The 17,867-nt window shown below is 44.3% G+C and overlaps 1 protein-coding gene across 1 annotated transcript; it reads right to left on the reverse strand.

Annotated features, from left to right (window-relative positions):
• Positions 1-1,369: 1,369 nt before the first annotated feature.
• Positions 1,370-3,576, reverse strand: LOC123141229 (protein YELLOW LEAF 1, choloroplastic). Its single transcript, XM_044560427.1, has 5 exons — positions 3,453-3,576; positions 3,229-3,362; positions 2,908-2,987; positions 1,879-1,966; positions 1,370-1,731 (listed from the first exon to the last, which is right to left on the reverse strand). The coding sequence occupies exons 2-5, from the start codon at positions 3,308-3,310 to the stop codon at positions 1,511-1,513; spliced, it is 471 nt and encodes a 156-aa protein (XP_044416362.1). The 5' UTR covers positions 3,311-3,362; positions 3,453-3,576; the 3' UTR covers positions 1,370-1,510.
• Between the last annotated feature and the right edge of the window lie 14,291 nt (positions 3,577-17,867).

Genomic DNA, 17,867 nt, shown 5'->3' on the forward strand with positions numbered 1-17,867 from the left:
ACGACACGCCCGACGACAGGTTCCTCAACCACGGCTCCTCCTCCTCCTCGAGGTGCGCCTACTCGCTGCTCTCCTCCGACCACGAGATCGATCTCAACGCAGGGTACATTTGGAGCTCCAAGGCACCTATCAAGGTCAAGATCTTCGGTTGGCTTCTCTGTAGTGACAGGTTGAGCACGATGGCGAACTTACACCGTAAGACCATCACCTCCGACTCGGTCTGCCCACGGTGCGAAATCACCCATGAGAACGCAACGCACGTTGCCTTCCTTTGCCCATGTGAAACACATGTGTGGTCCCTCCTTGGGTTGCAGCAACCTCACTCCATCGACCTTCTATGGGATACTACGACTCCGGTCGGCCTCGACATCAACATTTGGCCTACCGTCGCCCTCGCCATTCTCTGGAAACTTTGGGACTCCCGGAACGCCCGAGTTTTTCGCAATGAACGTCACACACCCCTAGATACTCTTCGGAACATCATCTCAGATTTCACGCTTTGGGCCTTTAGGTTTAAGGACCCCGTCAGTAGGGAGGCGGCCGTGTCTTGGCGCCTTTTCCTTTCCTCTCGATGTAACCCGTGATGTTAGTCCTGCTACATGCTAGCTAGGTCTTGCCCTCTTCTAGGTGGTTTTTTTTTTCCTTCCGTAACCTTCTTACCTGTTAGGTTTTCGGCCCGGTTTCCCTCATAAACGGGGTACACTTGTTTAGGTTTTTGATCCGGTTTCCCTTATAAACTGAATCAGCCAAAGCCTTTGAGGTGACTCTGGCTTTGGCAGCTTTTTGAGCAATATATTCAGGTGGGGATCCTCTCCCCCCGGTGATCATTCAAAAAAAATGATGTATATGTCCCCGAAGCATTGCTTAGGCCACACTTTATATTCCGCAAAGTCTAAACTTGCGAATAATTTAAGTAAAATTTGTAGTTGTGTCCCTATTCAGCAACCCTCTTGGTTCATCTCGATCCTTTCAATTATGTATTTTAAATTCTCGTTTGTTCTTTGGTTACATGCAGAAATTGATCGATCTTTGTAATTAGGTAGAATGTGTTTCCAACACCGTCAATAATCATACCAGAGTTGGTTTAGCGATTGCTAAGGCGCACCATCAAGTGTTCGGGGTAGTCGTGTCGTTAAAGTCTCCTCCGAATTCAACATTATGTTATCAAAATATTGTGCCACCTCGTACTTATCAGATCAATGTCGCCTACGCCTTCCCCGACTAATGACTTCCTGGCCATTGCATCAATAACGTTTTCCCTTGCAGGTCTAGAGGCAACATTGAGCTTCGCTCACGGCACACTGCCGATGAGTGCAACAGGAAGACGTTAGTGCCAGTGGCTCCGGGCGTTCAATCTTAGCCCTCCACGTCCAATCCAACGGCCAAAGTTGCTACTCCTCATTTCATTTCTCACGAGCAAATTCTAATCTGATAACACTGCTTAGCAAGGGGCTTACATGAACCACCGGCCATCACCGGACTGTCCGCGAAACGAGCTACTAAAATGGAGCTACTGCGGCGCCAGCCCGCTGTCATAGTCGCTGCCCCGCCGCGGCCCATTCTGTAGGTTCCTCTCGAACTCCCTCAGGTAGTCCAGGAGCAAAACGATCACGAAGAGGATGAACCCACCGGAGGAGCTGCTGCCGCCGCCGCCACCGCCACCGCCTCCTCCGCCGAACCGAAACGGCGGGAACCCGACACCCCCGTCGTCGAGCCTCGGCTTCACCTTCTCTGCGATCAGGTGTAGCAAAGAAGTGAGGAGACCGCGTGGCAAGTGTCATTGGAAGCACAGGTTTGCAGTGCACCCAACTTCGGAAACGAGACGAGGTTTGCAAAGAACAAAGCAGGGTTGCGCAGAATGCAGATGCCTTGCGTTACCTTTAACTGAACCCGACGGTGGAGAGGTGGGCCCTGAGAACGATTTGCGCTTCGCGGTTTGCGTCTGGTTAGCACAGCACGTTATGTTCTGCAGGAAAAAAACATTCAGAGACGATCTGCGTAGATACTATTGAATTTGCTGGAACGGGCGCAGAATCAGACGAATTAATCAAGTATATCCTGTTACTTGTACTATCAAAAAAGATCAAGCAACATTAACATTTCAGGCTTACAGACGACGGTAAAAAGATTTCCCTAGAACTAGACAGCCCTATTTGGGTACATGTTCTAGATACACCAATCAGGTGATTGTAGGAATTCTGTTTTGCAGAGTGAAAAGAAAGACCTCTGTTTTTTTGTGGATTTTAAGCTAGAAAAGGTTAACTCTGAAGCTTAAAATCAACAAGGGCTTCAAATCCCCTCTTGTGCACTCTTTTTGCCTAGCTAGCGCAAAATAGCATGCGTCAAAATTTGAAATGGACCGCATTGGCATAAATTATATCTAACTAACAAGAATACACTGATCCCTTCTGTTTGCAAGGCTGGATAATCTTCGGACTACACAATTTTATATGAGATGGTCTTTGTCATGTTATAATGCGTACATTATTGGTTTTCCAACTTTGAAACTTCCTGGCTTCCACTAAAATCTGAAGGCCGTGAAGCCTTTCAGATTGTTTGAATTGCTTCCTTTCCTTATGACAACAACCTACCCAAATGATAAGTGCCACATGTGTGGCACGAAGTAACACCGCCCTGACGTTTTTTTATAAGTAAAATTGCCATCCGAAAAAAAAAACAAAAAAACTGAAACTTGCTATCCAAACAGAAAGTTGCCAGGTTTCAAAAAAAGAAGTGTAACTAAAGTTGCAATCAAAAAACCTATTTGATTTCTTTGTCATTTTTTGCACCAGAAACCTGCTGATTGCTTTCTGGGTACTCTTACAAATTACACCTAATAAGTTATAAACAATCTAACCAGGTATAATCCGTAGCGGCGAGAAAAGACGATGAGTAGGAACATCTTACTGCTTTCACACAGATGGAGTTGCTGAGCATATTCCTCCGGGACTGCGAACCCGAGATAGATTGTTCTCCCCAGCTTTGTCCTACACAGAATATTATAAGTTCTGCATGAGCTTTGGTAAACAAAAACTATACTAGCAGTAAGCACCATCTCCTACTATTAATAAACTGCAGTAAAAAATGACCATCTTCCTTAGTACGTAGGGTAATCTTCTCCGCGGAAATATCCGCGGACGAATACTTATTCTTGACACGGGCGGAAGTTATTGGATAAGATAGGCAGAGTAGAGAGGTGGATGCATGGATGAGACGACCGGCGCCAACCTGGTTCTCCCCCCGTCCGCTGGCGCGCGGCGGGCCGCAGGAGAAGCGAGCTCGGCGCGGACATTGTGGCGAGCGGGAGCATGGCGGCCGGCGGCGTCGACAGAGCGAGCTGGTCTCGTGGTGCAGCGCAGGGCCTGGACGAGAAAATCACAGAGACATGGAGGACGGTGAGGAGGAGGAGGAGGAGAAGCCTGATTGCAAGGGAGTGAGGGGGGCGAGGTTACCTTGCAGCTCCGGATGAGAGCGCGGCCGGGGCTGTGATGTGGAGGACGACGAGGTGGAGGGCTGGGTGTGGTGGTGTTCATGAGCAGAAGAAGGTTATCCATTAGGAGGGCCATTTTTCTTAAGCTAAATTTTAAAAAGGGGTTTGTAGGAACTTACATTTTTCTTTTCGTTTCATTTGTACGGCTGATTTGTTTTATTTTGAATTTTTTCTGTGGCCCATTCTGCACTCTTTTTGCTCATTCAATCTCTGTCTATGAAACAAATATGTTTTTTCAGGGAACGGCATCATGGTTAACCTCATTGATTTGGGAAAATGGTGACATCGTTTGTGATATGGGCCACTGTGAAACAGATACCCCTCCGTCAACAAATATAAGATTTTTAAATATTCTAATATGATTACATATGGACTGAAATAAATAAACAAATACACTAAAATGTATCTATATATCTAATTCAAAAAACTGTACCAAAATACTTATAGTTGGGGGAAAACCAGTACAAGTTCCCCAACAACAAGTATTGTGGTACAGAGGGAGTATTTGTGAACGGAAAGAATATTTTACTAAGAATAAATGATTTGATTCGCAGAACAAAAAAAGAACAATCAATGATCTACAACAAATATGTTCTACTGCAGCAACACAAATATCTCTCAGCTAACTCCTAAACCATCGGATCTACGTGCGGTGATTCGTGCGGATATTTCGTTTTTTTTTTCTCTTGGTTATGTTTTACAGCTTTTGTTTTAGTTCTATTTTTCCCTACTTGCAACTACAACCTTGTCAGCCTCGCGTAGTTACAGTTGCACACGCACCTCGTCGTGCAGAACTGCAGTTATACATATCACATATGTGTCGATCTAGCGCAATTACATGTAAGTCACTCACGCACAACTATGAGTGCACACACACCTGCGGACATGCAACCACAGTTACATGCCCGTCCGTGCCATGCACGCTGTAATCTTAGTTGTACATCTCTCGTCGGTCCCACTCGTAAAAACAAAAGCATGAAAAGAAAAGGGAAAGGAAAAAAGAAAAATGATAAACCGAAACTCAAAGCAATTGACGGGGCATAGGCTCTAACATCAAATTGCAAAAAATCCCCTATGAGTCTGATAATTACGCGTGGGTCCAGCAACTCCGTTTAACCGTTGGATCTGAAACCTAACAGTCCATGTGAGCTCATATCACGGGAGCCCGGGAGGCTCGGGAGCACCTTATACTACCCCACTACACACAATAAGTTGGGCAAACCAAGGTGAGCTAGGCTAAGGAAGCTTAAAACTTTTACCGCCATTTTCGAGTTTTATTGGGGGAGACTAGTATAGGATCTTACATTAGGTGAGATCGATTAAAAAAAATTACAAAACATGTGAATAGTGGCAACTTTGGGTGAATAGTGCAAAATACAATTCACTCGAAGTTTCCACTATTCACATTCAACTTTGTATTTTTTTTATCTTGTATACACACCTTAGAGATATGGTTTCAAATGATTTTAGAATTTTTAAATATAATTTTTGTGGTTGATCTTATTGATCTACCTAATGTGAGACTCTATACTAGTCTCCGTCGATTTTTACCATGAAACCAAAGTGTTTTCGTCCTACGCTGGGCAGGGTCACGCCACTATTTCTCGTGTGTGTACCTCTGCCTATATGTTTACTTTCGGGGATACAAAACCATTTTTCTATACAGATTTGTGTCATTGTGATGAATTGTTTTGAAAATTATTGCAAAAAATATTTATATGTGAAATTTAGTATCTTGAAAATTTCCTACGCACACGCAAGATCATGGTGATGCATAGCAACGAGGGGGAGAGTGTTGTCTACGTACCCTCGTAGACCGTAAGCGGAAGCGTTATGACAACGCGGTTGATGTAGTCATACGTCTTCACAATCCGACCGATCCAAGTACCGAACACACGGCACCTCCGAGTTCAGCACACGTCAACTCGGTGACGTCCCACGAACTCACGATCCAGCAGAGCTTCGGGGGAGAGTTCCGTCAGCACGACGGCGTGATGACGGTCATGATGATGCTACCGACGCAGGGCTTCGCCTAAGCACCGCTACGATATGGCCGAGGTGGATTATGATGGAGGGGGGCACAGCACACGGCTAAAAGATCAACTGATCAACTTGTGTGTCTATGGGGTGCCCCCCTCCCCCGTATATAAAGGAGTGGAGGAGGGGGAGGGGGCCGGCCTCCTAGGCGCGCCCCAAGGGGAGTCCTACTCCCACTGGGAGTAGGACTCCAATCCTTCCAAGAGTAGGAGTAGGAGGGGAGGAAGGAGGAGAGAGGGGGAAGGAAAAAGGGGGGCGCCCCCCCCCCCTGTCCAATTCGGACTAGAGGGGGAGGGGGCACGCGGCCTGCCCTGGCCGCCCCTCCTCTTCTCCACTAAGGCCCAATAGGCCCATTACACTCCCCGGGGGGTTCCGGTAACCCCCCGGTACTCCGGTATTTGTCCGAACTTACCCGGAACCCTTCTGAAGTCCAAACATAGTCATCCAATATATCGATCTTTATGTCTCGACCATTTTGAGACTCCTCGTCATGTCCGTGATCATATCCGGGATTCCGAACTACCTTCGTTTCATCAAAACACATAAACTCATATTACCGATCGTCACCGAATGTTAAGCGTGCAGACCCTATGGGTTCAACAACTATGTAGACATGACCGAGACTCGTCTCCGGTCAATAACCAACCAATAGCGGAACCTGGATGCTCATGTTGGCTCCTACATATTCTACGAAGATCTTTATCGGTCAAACCGCATAACAACATACGTTGTTCCCTTTGTCATCGGTATGTTACTTGCCCGAGATTCGATCGTTGATATCTCAATACCTAGTTCAATCTCGTTACCGGCAAGTCTCTTTACTCATTCCGTAATACATCATCCCGCAATTAACTCATTAGTTGCATTGCTTGCAAAGCTTATAGTGATCTGCATTACCGAGAGGGCCCAGAGATACCTATCCGACAATCGGAGTGACAAATCCTAATCTCGATCTATGCCAACTCAACAAGTACCATCGGAGACACCTGTAGAGCACCTTTATAATCACCCAGTTACGTTGTGACGTTTGGTAGCACACAAAGTGTTCGTCCGGTATTCGGGAGTTGCATAATCTCGTAGTCATAGGAACATGTATAAGTCATGAAGAAAGCAATAGCAATATACTAAACGATCAAATGCTAAGCTAACGGAATGGGTCAAGTCAATCACATCATTCTGTAATGATGTGATCCCGTTAATCAAATGACAACTCATGTCTATGGCTAGGAAACTTAACCATCAACGAGCTAGTCAAGTAGAGGCATACTAGTGACACTCTGTTTGTCTATGTATTCACACATGTACTAAGTTTCCGGTTAATACAATTCTAGCATGAATAATAAACATTTATCATGATATAAGGAAATATAAATAACAACTTTATTATTGCCTCTAGGGCATATTTCCTTCAGTTTCCCACTTGCACTAGAGTCAATAATCTAGATTACACAGTAATGAATCTAACACCCATGGAGTCTTGGTGCTGATCATGTTTTGCTCGTGAGAGAGGCTTAGTCAACGGGTCTGCAACATTCAGATCCGTATGTATCTTGCAAATCTCCATGTCTCCCTCCTTGACTTGGTCGCAGATAGAATTGAAGCGTCTCTTGATGTGCTTGGTTCTCTTGTGAAATCTGGATTCCTTTGCCAACGCAATTGCACCAGTATTGTCACAAAAGATTTTCATTGGACCCGATGCACTAGGTATGACCCCTAGATCAGATATGAACTCCTTCATCCAGACTCCTTCATTTGTTGCTTCCGAAGCAGCTATGTACTCCGCTTCACACGTAGATCCCGCCACGACGCTTTGCTTAGAACTGCACCACCTGACAGCTCCACCGTTCAATATAAATACGTATCCGGTTTGTGACTTAGTGTCATCCGGATCAATGTCAAAGCTTGCATCGACGTAACCATTTACGACGAGCTCTTTGTCACATCCATAAACGAGAAACATATCCTTAGTCCTTTTTAGGTATTTCAGGATGTTCTTGACCGCTGTCCAGTGATCCACTCCTGGATTACTTTGGTACCTCCCTGCTAAGCTAATAGCAAGGCACACATCAGGTCTGGTACATAGCATTGCATACATGATAGAGCCTATGGCTGAAGCATAGGGAACATCTTTCATTTTCTCTCTATCTTCTGCAGTGGTCGGGCATTGAGTCTGACTCAACTTCACACCTTGTAACACAGGCAAGAACCCTTTCTTTGCTTGATCCATTTTGAACTTCTTCAAAACTTTATCAAGGTATGTGCTTTGTGAAAGTCCAATTAAGCGTCTTGATCTATCTCTATAGATCTTGATGCCCAATATATAAGCAGCTTCACCGAGGTCTTTCATTGAAAAACTCTTATTCAAGTATCCTTTTATGCTATCCAGAAATTCTATATCATTTCCAATCAACAATATGTCATCCACATATAATATTAGAAATGCTACAGAGCTCCCACTCACTTTCTTGTAAATACAGGCTTCTCCAAAAGTCTGTATAAAACCATATGCTTTGATCACACTATCAAAACATTTATTCCAACTCCGAGATGCTTGCACCAGTCCATAGATGGATCGCTGGAGCTTGCACACTTTGTTAGCATCCTTTGGATCGATAAAACCTTCAGGTTGCATCATATACAACTCTTCTTCCAGAAATCCATTCAGGAATGCAGTCTTTACATCCATTTGCCAAATTTCATAATCATAAAATGCGGCAATTGCTAACATGATTCGGACGGACTTAAGCATCGCTACGGGTGAGAAAGTCTCATCATAGTCAACCCCTTGAACTTGTCAAAAACCTTTCGCAACAAGTCGAGCTTTGTAGACAGTAACATTACCGTCAGCGTCAGTCTTCTTCTTGAAGATCCATTTATTCTCGATGGCTTGCCGATCATCGGGCAAGTCAACCAAAGTCCACACTTTGTTCTCATACATGGATCCCATCTCAGATTTCATGGCCTCAAGCCATTTTGCGGAATCTGGGCTCATCATCGCTTCCTCATAGTTCGTAGGTTCGTCATGGTCAAGTAACATGACCTCCAGAACAGGATTACCGTACCACTCTGGTGCGGATCTTACTCTGGTTGACCTACGAGGTTCGGTAGTAACTTGATCTGAAGTTACATGATCATCATCATTAGCTTCCTCACTAATTGGTGTAGGAGTCACAGGAACAGATTTCTGTGATGAACTACTTTCCAATAAGGGAGTAGGTACAGTTACCTCATCAAGTTCTACTTTCCTCCCACTCACTTCTTTCGAGAGAAACTCCTTCTCTAGAAAGGATCCATTCTTAGCAACAAATGTCTTGCCTTCGGATCTGTGATAGAAGGTGTACCCAACAGTCTCCTTTGGGTATCCTATGAAGACACATTTCTCCGATTTGGGTTCGAGCTTATCAGGTTGAAGCTTTTTCACATAAGCATCGCAGCCCCAAACTTTAAGAAACGACAACTTTGGTTTCTTGCCAAACCACAGTTCATAAGGCGTCGTCTCAACGGATTTAGATGGTGCCCTATTTAACGTGAATGCAGCCGTCTCTAAAGCATAACCCCAAAACGATAGCGGTAAATCAGTAAGAGACATCATAGATCGCACCATATCTAGTAAAGTACGATTACGATGTTCGGACACACCATTACGCTGTGGTGTTCCGGGTGGCGTGAGTTGCGAAACTATTCCGCATTGTTTCAAATGAAGACCAAACTCGTAACTCAAATATTCTCCTCCACGATCAGATCGTAGAAACTTTATTTTCTTGTTACGATGATTTTCCACTTCACTCTGAAATTCTTTGAACTTTTCAAATGTTTCAGACTTATGTTTCATTAAGTAGATATACCCATATCTACTCAAATCATCTGTGAAGGTGAGAAAATAACGATACCCGCCGCGAGCCTCAACATTCATTGGACCACATACATCAGTATGTATGATTTCCAATAAATCTGTTGCTCGCTCCATTGTTCCGGAGAACGGCGTTTTAGTCATCTTGCCCATGAGGCATGGTTCGCAAGTACCAAGTGAGTCATAATCAAGTGATTCCAAAAGTCCATCAGAATGGAGTTTCTTCATGCGCTTTACACCAATATGACCTAAACGGTAGTGCCACAAATAAGTTGCACTATCATTATCAACTCTGTATCTTTTGGCTTCAATATTATGAATATGTGTATCACTACTATCGAGATTCAAAAAGAATAGACCACTCTTCAAGGGTGCATGACCATAAAAGATATTACTCATATAAATAGAACAACCATTATTCTCCGATTTAAATGAATAACTGTCTCGCATCAAACAAGATCCAGGTATAATGTTCATGCTCAACACTGGCACCAAATAACAATTATTTGGGTCTAAAACTAATCCCGAAGGTAGATGTAGAGGTAGCGTGCCGACCACGATCACATTGACTTTGGAACCATTTTCCACGCGCATCGTCACCTCGTCCTTAGCCAATCTTCGCTTAATCCGTAGTCCCTGTTTCGAGTTGCAAATATTAGCAACAGAACCAGTATCAAATACCCAGGCACTACTACGAGCATTAGTAAGGTACACATCAATAACATGTATATCACATATACCTTTGTTCACCTTGCCATCCTTCTTATCCGCCAAATACTTGGGGCAGTTCCGCTTCCAGTGACCAGTCTGCTTGCAGTAGAAGCACTCAGTCTCAGGCTTAGGTCCAGACTTGGGCTTCTTCACTTGAGCAGCAACTTGCTTGCCATTCTTCTTGAAGTTCCCCTTCTCCCCTTTATCCTTTTTCTTGAAACTGGTGGTCTTGTTGACCATCAACACTTGATGCTCCTTCTTGATTTCTACCTCCGCAACCTTTAGCATCGCGAAGAGCTCGGGAATTGTCTTATCCATCCCTTGCATATTGTAGTTCATCACGAAGCTCTTGTAGCTTGGTGGCAGTGGTTGAAGAATTCTGTCAATGACACTATCATCCGGAAGATTAACTCCTAGTTGAATCAAGTGATTGTTATACCCAGACATTTTGAGTATATGCTCACTGACAGAACTATTCTCCTCCATCTTGCAGCTGTATAACTTGTTGGAGACTTCATATCTCTCAATCCGGGCATTTGCTTGAAATATTAACTTCAACTCCTGGAACATCTCATATACTCCATGACGTTCAAAACGTCATTGAAGTCCCGCTTCTAAGCCGTAAAAAGCATGGCACACTGAACTATCGAGTAGTCATCAGCTTTGCTCTGCCAGACGTTCATAACATCTGGCGTTGCTCCTGCAGCGGGTTTGGCACCTAGCGGTGCTTCCAGGACGTAATTCTTCTGTGCAGCAATGAGGATAATCCTCAAGTTACGGACCCAGTCCGTGTAATTGCTACCATCATCTTTCAACTTTGCTTTCTCAAGGAACGCATTAAAATTCAACGGAACAACAGCACGGGCCATCTATCTACAACAACATAGACATGCAAAATACTATCAGGTACTAAGTTCATGATAAATTAAAGTTCAATTAATCAAATTACTTAAGAACTCCCACTTAGATAGACATCCCTCTAATCATCTAAGTGATCACGTGATCCATATCAACTAAACCATGTCCGATCATCACGTGAGATGGAGTAGTTTTCAATGGTGAACATCACTATGTTGATCATATCTACTATATGATTCACACTCGACCTTTCGGTCTCAGTGTTCCGAGGCCATATCTGCATGTGCTAGGCTCGTTAAGTTTAACCTGAGTATTCTGCACGTGCAAAACTGTCTTGCACCCGTTGTATGTGAACGTCGAGCTTATCACACCCGATCATCACGTGGTGTCTCGGCACGACGAATTGTAGCAACGGTGCATACTCAGGGAGAACACTTATACCTTGAAATTTAGTGAGGGATCATCTTATAATGCTACCGTCGATCTAAGCAAAATAAGATGCATAAAAGATAAACATCACATGCAATCAATATAAGTGATATGATATGGCCATCATCATCTTGTGCGTTTGATCTCCATCTCCAAAGCACCGTCATGATTACCATCGTCACCGGCGCGACACCTGGATCTCCATCGTAGCATCGTTGTCGTCTCGTCAACTATTGCTTCTACGACTATCGCTACCGCTTAGTGATAAAGTAAAGCAATTACATGGCGATTGCATTTCATACAATAAAGCAACAACCATATGGCTCCTACCAGTTGCCGATAACTCGGTTACAAAACATGCTCATCTCATACAATAAAAATTAGCATCATGTCTTGACCATATCACATCACAACATGCCCTACAAAAACAAGTTAGACGTCCTCTACTTTGTTGTTGCAAGTTTTACGTGGCTGCTATGGGCTGAGCAAGAACCGTTCTTACCTACTCATCAAAACCACAACGATATTTCGTCAAGTATGTGTTGTTTTAACCTTCTCAAGAACCGGGCGTAGCCACACTCGATTCAACTAAAGATGGAGAAACTGACTCCCACCAGCCACCTGTGTGCTAAGCACGTCGGTAGAACCAGTCTCGCGTAAGCGTACGTGTAATGTCGGTTCGGGACGCTTCATCCACCAATACCGCCGAATCAAAGTGTGACATGCTGGTAAGCAGTATGACTTGTATCGCCACAGCTCACTTGTGTTCTACTCGTGCATATAACATCTACGCATAAACCTGGCTCGGATGCCATTGTTGGGGAACGTAGTAATTTCAAAAAAATTCCTACGCACACGCAAGATCATGGTGATGCATAGCAACGAGAGGGGAGAGTGTTGTCCACGTACCCTCGTAGACCGAAAGCGGAAGCGTTATGACAACGCGGTTGATGTAGTCGTACGTCTTCATGATCCGACCGATCCAAGTACCGAACACACGACACCTCTGAGTTCAGCACACGTTCTGCTCGATGACGTCCCTCGAACTCACGACCCAGCGGAGCTTCGAGGGAGAGTTCCGTCAGCACGACGGCGTGATGACGGTGATGATGATGCTACCGACGCAGGGCTTCGCCTAAGCACCGCTACGATATGACCGAAGTGGATTATGGTGGAGGGGGGCACCGCACACGGCTAAAAGATCAACTGATCAACTTGTGTCTCTATGGGGTGCCCCCTTCCCCCGTATATAAAGGAGTGGAGGAGAGTAGGACTCCAACCCTTCCAAGAGTAGGAGTAGGAGAGAGGGAAGAGGGAGAGAGGGGAAGGAAAAGGGGGCGCCGCCCCCCTCCTTGTCCAATTCGGACCAGAGGGGGAGGGGGCGCGCGGCCTGCCCTGGCCGCCCCTCCTCTTCTCCACTAAGGCCCAATAGGCCCATTACACTCCCCGGGGGGTTCCGGTAACCCCCCAGTACTCCGGTATTTGTCCGAACTTGCCCGGAACCCTTCCGAAGTCCAAACATAGTCATCCAATATATCGATCTTTATGTCTCGACCATTTCAAGACTCCTCGTCATGTCCGTGATCATACCCGGGACTCCGAACTACCTTCGATACATCAAAAGACATAAACTCATATTACCGATCATCACCGAGCGTTAAGCGTGCGGACCCTATGGGTTCGAGAACTATGTAGACATGACCGAGACTCGTCTCCGGTCAATAACCAACCAATAGCGGAACCTGGATGCTCATATTGGCTCCTACATATTCTACGAAGATCTTTATCTGTCAAACCGCATAACAACATACGTTGTTCCCTTTGTCATCGGTATGTTACTTGCCCGAGATTCGATCGTAGATATCTCAATACCTAGTTCAATCTCGTTACCGGCAAGTCTCTTTACTCATTCCGTAATACATCATCCCGCAACTAACTCATTAGTTGCATTGCTTGCAAGGCTTATAGTGATGTGCATTACCGAGAGGGCCCAGAGATACCTCTCCGACAATCGGAGTGACAAATCCTAATCTCGATCTATGCCAACTCAACAAGTACCATCGGAGACACCTGTAGAGCACCTTTATAATCACCCAGTTACGTTGTGACATTTGGTAGCACACAAAGTGTTCCTCCGGTATTCGGGAGTTGCATAATCTCATAGTCATAGGAACATGTATAAGTCATGAAGAAAGCAATAGCAATATACTAAACGATCGAATGCTAAGCTAACGGAATGGGTCAAGTCAATCACATCATTCTCTAATGATGTGATCCCGTTAATCAAATGACAACTCATGTCTATGGCCAGGAAACTTAACCATCTTTTATTCAACGAGCTAGTCAAGTAGAGGCATACTAGTGACACTTTGTTTGTCTATGTATTCACACATGTACTAAGTTTCCGGTTAATACAATTCTAGCATGAATAATAAACATTTATCATGATATAAGGAAATATAAATAACTACTTTATTATTGCCTCTAGGGCATATTTCCTTCATGTCTGGGTACTATAATTGCTTGAATCAAGTGGGAGTTAATCTTCCAGATAAGATAGTAATTGAAAAAAGTTCTCTAGTCACTATCACCAAGTTACTAGAACTTCGTGATGAACTATAATATGCAAGGGAGGACGAAAATAATTCCCAAGCTCTTCGCGATGCTAAAATAGGCGAAGGAAGAAACCAAGAAAAGCATCAAGTGTTGTTGGTTGATAAGACCACTAGTTTCAAGAAAAAGGGCAAAGGGAAGAAGGGGAATTTCAAGAAGAACGGCAAGCAAGTTGCTGCTCAAGTGAAAAAACCCAAGTCTGGATCTAAGCCTGAGACTAAGTGCTCCTACTGCAAAGGGACTGGTCACTGGAAGCGGGACTGCCCCAAGTATTTGGCGGATAAGAAGGATGGCAAAGTGAACAAAGGTATATTTGATATACATGTTATTGATGTGTACTTTACTAGTGTTTATAGCAACCCCTCAGTATTTGATACTAGTTCAGTTGCTAAGATTAGTAACTCAAAACGGGAGTTGCAGAATGAACAAAGACTAGTTAAGGGTGAAGTGATGATGTGTGTTGGAAGTGGTTCCAAGATTGATATGATCATCATCGCACACTCCCTATACTTTCGGGATTAGTGTTGAACCTAGATAAATGTTATTTGGTGTTTGCGTTGAGCATGAATATGATTTGAGCATGTTTATTGCAATACAGTTATTCATTTAAAGTTAGAGAATAATTGTTGTTCTGTTTACATGAATAAAACCTTCGATGGTCATACACCCAATGAAAATAGTTTGTTGGATCTCGATCATAGTGATACACATATTCATAATATTGAAGCCAAAAGATGTAAAGTTAATAATGATAGTGCAACTTATTTATGGCACTGCCGTTTGGGTCATATTGGTGTAAAGCGTGTTGGGGAATGTAGTAATTTCAAAAAAATTCTACGCACACGCAAGATCATGGTGATGCATAGCAACGAGAGGGGAGAGTATTGTCCACGTACCCTCGTAGACCGAAAGCGGAAGCGTTAGAACAACGCGGTTGATGTAGTCGTACGTCTTCACGATCCGACCGATCCAAGTACCGAACGTACGGCACCTCCGAGTTCAGCACACGTTCAGCTCGATGACATCCCACGAACTCCGATCCAGCAGAGCTTCGAGGGAGAGTTCCGTCAGCACGACGGCGTGATGGCGGTGATGATGTTGCTACCGACGCAGGGCTTTGCCTAAGCACCGCTACGATATGACCAAGGTGGATTATGGTGGAGGGGGGCACCGCACACGGCTAAAAGATCAATGATCAACTTGTGTGTCTATGGGGTGCCCCCTGGCCATGTATATAAAGGATGGATGGAGGAGGAGGCCGGCCCTCATAGGGTGCGCCCAAGTGTGGAGTCCTACTAGGACTCCCTAGTCCTAGTAGGATTCCACCTTCCACATAGAATAGGAAAAATGGAAGGGAGAAGGAGAAGGAAGGAAGGGGGCGCCCCCCTCCCTAGTCCAATTCGGACCAGTCCATGGGGAGGGGTGCGGCCACCCTTTGAGGCCTTTCTCTCCTTTCCCGTATGGCCCATTAAGGCCCAATACGAATTCCCGTAACTTTCCCGTATAGCATGGCATATTTTATAGAACCTATGGCTGAGGCACAGGGAATGACTTTCATTCTCTTTCTATCTTCTGCCATGGTCGGGCTGTGAGTCTTTACTCAATTTCACACCTTGCAACACAGGCAAGAACTCTTTCTTTGACTGTTCCATTTTGAACTGCTTCAAAATCTTGTCAAGGTATATACTCATTGAAAAACTTATCAAGCGTCTTGATCTATCTCTATAGATCTTGATGCTCAATATGTAAGCAGCTTTCACCGAGGTCTTTCTTTGAAAAAACTCCTTTCAAAAACTCCTTTATGCTTTCCAGAGAATTCTACATTATTTCCGATCAACAATATGTCATTCACATATATACTTATCAGAAATGTTGTAGTGCTCTCACTCACTTTCTTGTAAATACAGGCTTCACCACAAGTCTGTATAAAACTATATGCTTTGATCAACTCATCAAAGCGTATATTTCCAACTCCGAGATGCTTGCACCAGTCCATAGATGGATCACTGGAGCTTGCACGTTTTGTTAGCATCTTTAGGATCGACAAAACCTTCTGGTTGCATCATATACAACTCTTCTTTAAGAAATCCATTAAGGAATGTAGTTTTGACATCCATTTGCCAGATTTCATAAAATGTGGCAATTTGCTAACATGATTCGGACAGGCTTAAGCATCGCTACGAGTGAGAAAATCTCATCGTAGTCAACGCGAGCTATTGATCTATAACATTATTTGCAAAATACTATCGGGACTAAGTTCATGATAAATTAAAGTTTAATTAATCATATTACTTAAGAACTCCCACTTAGATAGACATCCCTCTAATCATCTAAGTGATCACGTGATCCAAATCAACTAAACCATGTCAGATCATCACGTGAGATGGAGTAGTTTTCAATGGTGAACATCACTATGTTGATCATATCTACTATATGATTCACGCTCGACCTTTCGGTCTCCAGTGTTCCGAGGCCATATCTGCATATGCTAGGCTCGTCAAGTTTAACCTGAGTATTCCGCGTGTGCAAAACTGACTTGCACCCGTTGTATTTGAACGTAGAGCTTATCACACCCGATCATCACGTGGTGTCTCAACACGAAGAACTTTCGCAACGATGCATACTCAGGCAGAACACTTATACCTTGAAATTTAGTGAGAGATCATCTTATAATGCTGCCGTCGATCTAAGCAAAATAAGATGTATAAAAGATAAACATCACATGCAATCAAAATATGTGACATGATATGGCCATCATCATCTTGTGCTTTTGATCTCCATCTCCAAAGTACTGTCATGATCTTCATTGTTACCGGCATGACACTATGATCTCCATCATCTTGATCTTTTATCAACGTGTCGTCACATGGTCGTCTCGCCAACTATTGCTCTTGCAACTATTGCTATCGCATAGCGATAAAGTAAAGCAATTATTTGGCACTTGCATCTTATGCAATAAAGATACAGCCATAAGGCTTCTGCCAGTTGCCGATAACTTCAACAAAACATGATGATCTCATACAACAAAATATAGCATCATGTATTGACCATATCACATCATAACATGCCCTGCAAAAACAAGTTAGACGTCCTCTACTTTGTTGTTGCAAGTTTTACGTGGCTGCTATGGGCTGAGCAAGAACCGTTCTTACCTACGCATCAAAAACCACAACGATAGTTTGTCAAGTTAGTGATGTTTTAACCTTCTCAAGGACCGGGCGTAGCCACACTCGATTCAACTAAAGTTGGAGAAACTGACACCCGCCAGCCACCTATGTGCGAAGCACGTCGGTAAAACCAGTCTCGCGCAAGCGTACGCGTAATGTCGGTCCGGGCTGCTTCATCCAACAATACCGCCAAACCAAAGTATGACATGCTGGTAAGCAGTATGACTTGTATCGCCCACAACTCACGTGTGTTCTACACGTGCATATAACATCTACGCATAAACCTGGCTCGGATGCCACTGTTGGGGAACGTAGTAATTTCAAAAATTTCCAACGCACACACAAGATCATGGTGATGCATAGCAATGAGAGGGGAGAGTATTGTCCACGTACCCTCATAGACCAAAAGTGGAAGCGTTAGAACAAGGCGGTTGATGTAGTCGTACGTCTTCACGATCCGACCGATCCAAGTACCGAACGTACGGCACCTCCGAGTTCAGCACACGTTCAGCTCGATGACGTCCCACGAACTCCGATCCAGCAGAGCTTCGAGGGAGAGTTAAGTCAGCATGACGGTGTGATGACGGTGATGATGTTGCTACCGACGCAGGGCTTCGCCTAAGCACCGCTACGATATGACCGAGGTGGATTATGGTGGAGGGGGCACCGCACACGGCTAAAAGAATTCATGGAAGATTCAAATATTGTTCAT

This window comes from Triticum aestivum, chromosome 6D (genome assembly GCF_018294505.1).
Source record: "Triticum aestivum cultivar Chinese Spring chromosome 6D, IWGSC CS RefSeq v2.1, whole genome shotgun sequence".
Classification (NCBI taxonomy): domain Eukaryota; kingdom Viridiplantae; phylum Streptophyta; class Magnoliopsida; order Poales; family Poaceae; genus Triticum; species Triticum aestivum.

Coding starts and splice junctions, on each gene's coding strand:
- LOC123141229 (XM_044560427.1), bottom strand. CDS start 3,310: ATGCTCCCGCTCGCCACAATGTCCGCGCCGAGCTCGCTTCTCCTGCGG. Junction 2,988..3,228: donor GCGGACGGGGGGAGAACCAG/GTTGGCGCCGGT, acceptor TATTCTGTGTAG/GACAAAGCTGGGGAGAACAA. Junction 1,732..1,878: donor ACCGTCGGGTTCAGTTAAAG/GTAACGCAAGGC, acceptor ACCTGATCGCAG/AGAAGGTGAAGCCGAGGCTC.